Source organism: Erigeron canadensis, chromosome 3, assembly GCF_010389155.1.
Source record: "Erigeron canadensis isolate Cc75 chromosome 3, C_canadensis_v1, whole genome shotgun sequence".
In the NCBI taxonomy this organism is placed as follows: domain Eukaryota; kingdom Viridiplantae; phylum Streptophyta; class Magnoliopsida; order Asterales; family Asteraceae; genus Erigeron; species Erigeron canadensis.
This window is the reverse complement of record NC_057763.1, coordinates 25,981,454-25,988,806: the sequence shown is the minus strand read 5'-3', so window position 1 is coordinate 25,988,806 and position 7,353 is coordinate 25,981,454. Positions and strand designations below refer to the sequence as shown.

The 7,353-nt window shown below is 31.8% G+C and overlaps 1 protein-coding gene and 1 long non-coding RNA gene across 2 annotated transcripts; both read right to left on the bottom strand.

Annotated features, from left to right (window-relative positions):
- Positions 1-1,364: 1,364 nt before the first annotated feature.
- LOC122590908 lies at positions 1,365-1,692 on the bottom strand. The gene is made up of 3 exons (XR_006322628.1): positions 1,636-1,692; positions 1,492-1,553; positions 1,365-1,386 (listed from the first exon to the last, which is right to left on the bottom strand). It is a non-coding gene; the product is annotated as an uncharacterized LOC122590908 (long non-coding RNA).
- A 3,488-nt stretch (positions 1,693-5,180) lies between these two features.
- Positions 5,181-7,027, bottom strand: LOC122594235 (cytochrome P450 Tp4149-like). The gene is made up of 2 exons (XM_043766706.1): positions 6,161-7,027; positions 5,181-5,949 (listed from the first exon to the last, which is right to left on the bottom strand). The coding sequence occupies exons 1-2, from the start codon at positions 7,025-7,027 to the stop codon at positions 5,338-5,340; spliced, it is 1,479 nt and encodes a 492-aa protein (XP_043622641.1). The 3' UTR covers positions 5,181-5,337.
- Positions 7,028-7,353: the final 326 nt, after the last annotated feature.

Here is a 7,353-nt window from a genome sequence, read left to right as displayed (position 1 = left end):
AAATGTTTATTACACCATAATTTAACATCAAATCAAGCTATATTGAACCTCCAACCAAAAATATAATATGTTTGTAAGCCATGAATTCTGAAAACTTAAAATGACATCTCAAAAAAATCTGTAAAAATATATTTGTCATTAAGGAGCAGCAGCCACAAATCTCGCTCTCGGTTACATCAACTTCTGTGTTGATCCTTGCAAGAATCTACATAAAACAAAAACACTTACAATCAACAAATTAATTTGCTTAAAAACATAACTCAATTCACTCTCGTTGCCTTAAAACACTTTTGACCAGCAGACTTATAAAGACTCATCGAGGCTTTGCCAAGACCGAAACCAGGCCAAATCAACACAATTAATGTCCGAACTAACCTAGCATTATATACTGGTACTACTACTACTGTACTACTTGCATAATAAGATTCTGGACAAGATTCTGAACCACCAAACAATTGACAAAAGATAAGTTTAAGACAATAAAATAAACACAGTGGAAACCAAATAAAGACCACATTAAGGAAGTTGGAAACTTGCTGCTAAGAAATGCACAAAAGACATGGCATTATATACTACTACTACTTGCATAATAAGATAGCTCTAGCATTAACTTGATTTACTCGAAGGCCTTGGCATTCTCCATGCCAATTAAGATGTCAAACTGATAAACTCACAACAACTGGCTTAATAAAACCTATATTTTATGACTAATTCCTATATCTCAGCAAAGTAACCTAATTCCTCTATCTACCCTGCCCACAAACTACCAGTCCACACTATCAGCCAGAGTCTGAACCAACTATTGCAGTAAGATCTTACATTTAGAGTAAGACATGACGTGCCTAATTAACATACACTACAAAAAAAATTTCATTTATTCACACTTCCTCTAAAGAAGTGTGAAGAAATTTCTTAATTTATTCACGCTTAAAAATGTTTAAAAAAATACACACACATAAAAGTGTGAAAATTTTTGAAACATTATAATTTTTTCACACTTATATATGCGGAAAGAAAAAAATTCACACCTAAAAGTATGAACAAATGTCAAATATATTCACACTTAAAAGTGTGAAAGTCAAATTGTAACACCTAATTTCTCGACACCTTCATTGTGTGAAAAAAATTGGTGTTATAAATTATTCCTTACACTTCAAAGTGTGAACAATTTATATAGTTTTACACACTTGGAAGAGTGAACTTTTTTTCTCACATATATAAGTGTGAAAAATTTATGATTTTTTAAATTTTTTCACACTTTTAAATATGAATACTTTTTAAACATTTTTAAGTGTGAACAAATTAAAAAATTTCTTCATACTTGTTTAAAGTAAGTGTGAATAAATGACATTTTTGTTGTAGTGATACAAGTGAGGTCTTCATGAACTGTTGTATTAAAAAAGAATCAGTTACCTAACTTGTCAAACATAATGGGACTTTTACACTTTATAAATGGAGTACACAACATATATAGGACATGAATAATACTACCTGTTGTGACTCGCATGAGATGATGTTGGGTGATCATACACGCTTGATGAATCATTAGCAGCCTAAAATGATTTTAGAGTTCAACAGATTATCAATATGCAATTATATACAATAATTAATTAAAAGAATGATCACGATAGTTACCTGTGTGTTCATCACAAAGATGTTAGACAGATTTGCATTAGGTAAATGTTCTTTAATAACAGTTATAAATCGCATCATAGCTTCTTGTCTAGCATCTTACCCTGGAGTAAGTCCAGCAGCATGAAAATTATGGTTTAGATTTGGTTGGCTGGGACCAAGAACTGCAGCTAATGACGGATTGTAGTCCATAGGTCTTCGTACTCTTGCATCAGGCCACAAAAATGAACGAAACCATCAACCATAAAAAGTATTCTACTATATTTCATTTGTTTAGCATTTGAACTAGATATTATTGTCTTTTTCAATCAATCCTATATCTTAAACAGAACTAACCATTAATATTACTAAATTACATACGAATTCCCCATGAAACACAAGTAATCAGCTATATTCTTCAACAGAACTAACTATTACTGAACTACATACAAAGCCTCCAAATACGATCAATTAAATCTCACCATATATATACAAACATATATATATATATATATATATATATATATATATTTGAAAACATGTATAAATCTGAAATTAATAAAATTAAACCAATAATAATAAAATCAAACGAATATTCACACCACCGCACCGTCGCTTCCACGATCACCGCCATGCACATAGCGTGGGTATCATGCTAGTAACAATTTTAAAAACTGACTGACCACCGAAATGAGTCTACAAGCTGATTGGCTAACCGCCGCATTTTGCGGGTTCCAGAGACAATTCAAGTCCAGAGTCGTGATATGGACAATAGCCCATGTCAGGATAGTAGCCCTGTCAACAGCCCAACTAAGGAAGGCAGGCCCGTTCGAAACATAAAGAAGCCCGCCTCTTTAGTTGACTAGTTATCCACACGACACGTTTATTTGCTGCAGTAGGATTGGTCTTGTTTGCATGTTCAGTTATTTTCACATATACTACTCTTGTGATGACAAAAAAAAAAAGTAAATATAACTAAATGTTTAGATGACCAAAGTTAATTAGCTTCAAAGCAATAAATTAACGGAAGTGCTAAATTTTGAACGACTAATTTATTAATTACTATTAATATAACAAAATTATAACAAAAGTTGGTATGGAACCAAAATATCACAAGTAACCAACATTTGAGACTTTGAGTGACAATGTAATGTTATACATGAAATTACTAATTTGAACTCAATATATATTGAACTCGATATATATATATATATATATATATATATATATATATATATATATATATATATAGGGTAGAGATCCTGAAAGAAGGTGTCTTAAGGAGAGAAGGTCTTATGAACAAATCAGAACGCGACATGTGTCAAAATGAAAAAAATGCGCGGTGGCATTTTAGTAAATAAATCAAACTTTTCTGAAGTGATGAGCCTGGGTTTCGATCAGCTTGGGTCTGGGTCAACTTGGGTTCTGATCAGCTTGGTCAGCTTGAGTTCTGATCAGCTTAGGTCTGGGTCAGTTTGGTTGGTCAGCATAATCAGTTTGGTCAGCTTGGGTCTGGGTTAGGTTGTGTCAGGTTGGGGTCTGTTCAGGTTGGGTCAGGTTGTGTTAGGTTGGAGTCTGTTCATGTAAAAAATAATCATTGGTTGAACTTGATTTGAAAAGTTCTCAAAGATTCTCGCAAAAAAAAGGTTCTCAAAATAACTTTACCCTATATATATATATATATATATATATATATATATATATATATATATATATATATATATATAAAGTTTTTTTACCCGCACGATGTGCGCTTATATTTTTCAAAAATGCTTTAATATTAACATTAATAATTTAGTGTAGACAAATGTGGTTTTACAAAATAATTATGTCAGTCCACACTAAAAAGTGTGAACTTTTAGTTCTACACAATTTTTTATTGTGGATAAATTTCTACACACTTTTAATTTTACATATTTTTACACACATAAAAACGTGACAAAATTTTTAATTTATTCACACTAACTAAAAGTGAGACAAATACAACATTATTTGTAGTGATTTAACGTAAATACGTAATAATGTTAATGTGTTGTTCATAGTTATAACTATGAAGGGGTTTTTGGTTATGCCTTCTGAAAGGCTATCAAGATAAATTAAATCTGATCCAAAATTTAAAAATAAAATTAACGAGCTTAAAATCAATACAAACAAAAGAACATTTCAAATAATTAGTCATTAATGGTGTTTAGAAAAGAATCCATACGTTGTGTTTTGTAGATTTGTAGATGCTATAATAAAACATTCGTCTCTTTTAAAGCTTGATAGCATTTCTGTGATTTACTGATAACGAATTGTAAAGTTCACAATATTATGAACAAACAAAAGTCGGTGAACATTAGTAAAATATATATATATATATATCTAAGATAGTTTTATATGACATAAACATAGTAGTATCTATATAATATAGCTCTGAATAAAATCAAATTTATTAAGATATGTATAAGATTGTTTTATATGACATAAAAATAATAAATAGTTTATTGATCAAGAAAAAAAATATGGACACATAGGATAAATCCTATGTGGCAATATTTAGAGATAACTTTGAGTTGAGGTGGATGGTCTTAAAAAACTAAGATAACTAATGTTTTATTAGATATATAGTTATAGATATAGATATAGATATAGATGTAGATGTAGATATATATATATATATATATATATTCTGATAATTTAACTCGGTATTGATCTAAACTAGGCCGTGCATTGCACTAACAGAAAATTGACTGTTCTAGAATTTATAAATAGTAGACAATGTGAATGGAACCAAAGTCTTGGTTATGGGTGATGGCACGACCAAAATTCTTAGTTGTGACTATGTTATTAACAATTTGTGTGTTAGATACAAGTAAAATGTTATCGATCATCATATATATGTTTCTTATCATTTCCATTTTTCCAAAACATATCTTACTTACATTATGAAAGGTTAGCTCTAGCATTCTTGGTACCCGACACATTTTTGGTTGCTGTTTATATTCTTAATTATGATATTTTAACTCGCTCTTGCTGTTTTGCTCTGGTTTCCCTGCCTCATTTACCTGATGTATTCCAATCCGGTTCAGGTGAAACAGCGAGATGCGAATCGTTTTATTAGGAACTTCAACGTCTTTCCTAAATACAGATTTTATTAGGAACTTCAAATTCGCCAGGATGTGGTAATTAGTCCTTACTAAATTTCAAGTATGTATCAATTGAGCATTCTGTATACATATACACACGCATACATGTGGTAATACATCAGATTGTAGTTGTAGTTATTTTTAGTCTGTAACTTTTATGAATGGGTCATTCTTGTTATGTTTAATCTGTAACTGGTAACATACTTTTTTTGTAGCTTGAAATGGATTAAATGGTTTGTATGGGTCAAAAAACCCCCAAAGTGTAATTCTATAGCTAAAAACTCAATATTATTGTACTAATAATATAGTTTAATTAAAGAAAATGAGAATTATGATCTGTTTCTTGATGTAATCTTGAACTTAATTAAAGTTCTAATTTCTTATCATCAAAAGATAACATCAGATATAAACCAACACATGTCACACTAAAGATATATTACATGACATTACATTGCAATCTTAGATAAAAGGAAAACACATTTCTACATCCGCATTGCAAAGATGCAAGAAGAATTTATTGGATATACTAACAATATTATTTGTATATCATGAAATCATATATTTAACACCATCCGTGGTGCAACTTTGAGCAGTTACTTTACTCTAAACGAGAAGAAGGCACAACAAGTAGATGGGACTTCTTATGAACAGTTAATCCAGAAGTTCCACTCATGTCTAATTCTTCGGGTCTACCTTCATTTGGAACTGCTAAATCATAGTTAAGAACTATATTTGCTATAGCAAGCTCATTAATTACCATAGCAAATTCAGTACCAGGACACCCTCTTCGACCAGCACCAAAAGGTATCAATTCAAAATCAAATCCTTTATAGTCGATGGAACTGTTCAAAAACCTTTCCGGGTTAAATTTCTCTGGTTCTTCCCAAATGGAAGGATCTCTTGCAATTGCCCAAGCATTAATCATCACTTGGGTGCCTTTTGCAATATCATAACCCATTACTTTAACATCCTCCCTCGCTTCGTGAGGCACTAGTAGTGGGACTGGAATGTGTAATCGCAAGCTCTCTTTCATGACAGCTTTCAAGTAATGCATTTCTTGTAAATCATCCTCACTGATCATTGATCTTCCTCGAGCTATTTTTGTTACTTCGATTTGCAGCTTCTTCATTACATGTGGATTTCTTACTAGCTCGCTTAGTGCCCATTCTATAGTCGTGTTTGTTGTATCAGTTCCAGCAGTAAACACATCCTATAAATTAAAAACATTCTAAATCTTGAAAAAAAATGCATGAAATTAACCGTAATATTTTCAAGTAAGCTCGTGTTTTTTTCCCTTTACAAGTTTTTCTAAAGATGGTTTTTGTTGAAACCATTATGATGTATATATAGTTACCACATTGAATTGGTTAGTTATTGTTTACTATGATCGACTTTCTAAAGAAAGAAACGAGAAATCTTACAAAGATGATGGCTTTAATGGTATCTCTCCCAAATTTAAATTTGAGTTTGTTTTCCTTTTGAACTTGAAGTAAGATATCAACTAAATCACGTACTTCATTCTGTTCACCGTTAGTAACATCCGCCTTTGTGCTTTTATTTTCATGCTCGTCGATAACACCATCAAGAAACTCATTATATTCTTTAACAATTTCATTTGCTTCTCCGGCACGCAACCAATTCACCCATGATAGCCATGGAATATAGTTCCCTATATCAAAACCTCCAAGTATGACCTGAGATTTTACGAATACATCCTTAAACTTTATATCATCATTTTTCTGTCCAAAGGCCACCTCACATAGTATGTTTGTAGTAAGCAAAAAAAGCATTTCACTCATATCAATTACAGAACCACAACTTTTCCCGATCATTTCAATCATACGAAGAAGTAAATTTTCTCGTATCTTTTGGAATGATTGGACATTTTTATGGCTTAGAAAATTGAGCACCGTAAGGCTCTTCACCTGCCTCCAATACTCTCCGTAGGGAGCAAATGCAATGTCTTTAGAGCCGTAACTAAGTTTGTCGTGGAAGTATAGTTTTGGTCTATTTGAGAATATCGAATCATGGGTTTTCAAGATTTCTCTAGCAGCTTCGGCCGAAGAGACTACCAACAGAGGTACACTACCTAGGTGCATCAACAAAAGTGGTCCATGTTTTTGGCTCAAGGCTCGTAAAGTAAGATGGGGGCTTGAGCCTATTTGGTGAAGGTTTCCAATAATCGGAAGCTTTCGTAGGGTTGGTGGCAGGTTTCTTTGGCTTTTAGAATCAGATGAAAGCAATTTGAAAGGAATCAAGAACACTAAGAAAATGAACAAGATAAACATTTTGTGTGGTAATGGTACTATTGTTAGCAAGAGTGGAGGTGTCTTATATGGTATAGATTGTGCATGTTTACAAACAAATATATACTACTCTTGTGATGTCCTATTGTCAGGATATAGGATGAATAGTTTTTACCTAAAAGTCTAAAACTAGCTGTAGAATTTTCGGTTTAAGCAATTTTCAATATAATCCAGAATTTACAATTTCAGGTTTAAATCTAGCTTCTATTTTATAGCAACATAAGAACAACCCCTTTGTTGTCTTTGTTTACTTTTATGTAGAGTCTTGTGTAACTTTTTTAATTAGCTACCCAATGTTGTCAGATGTT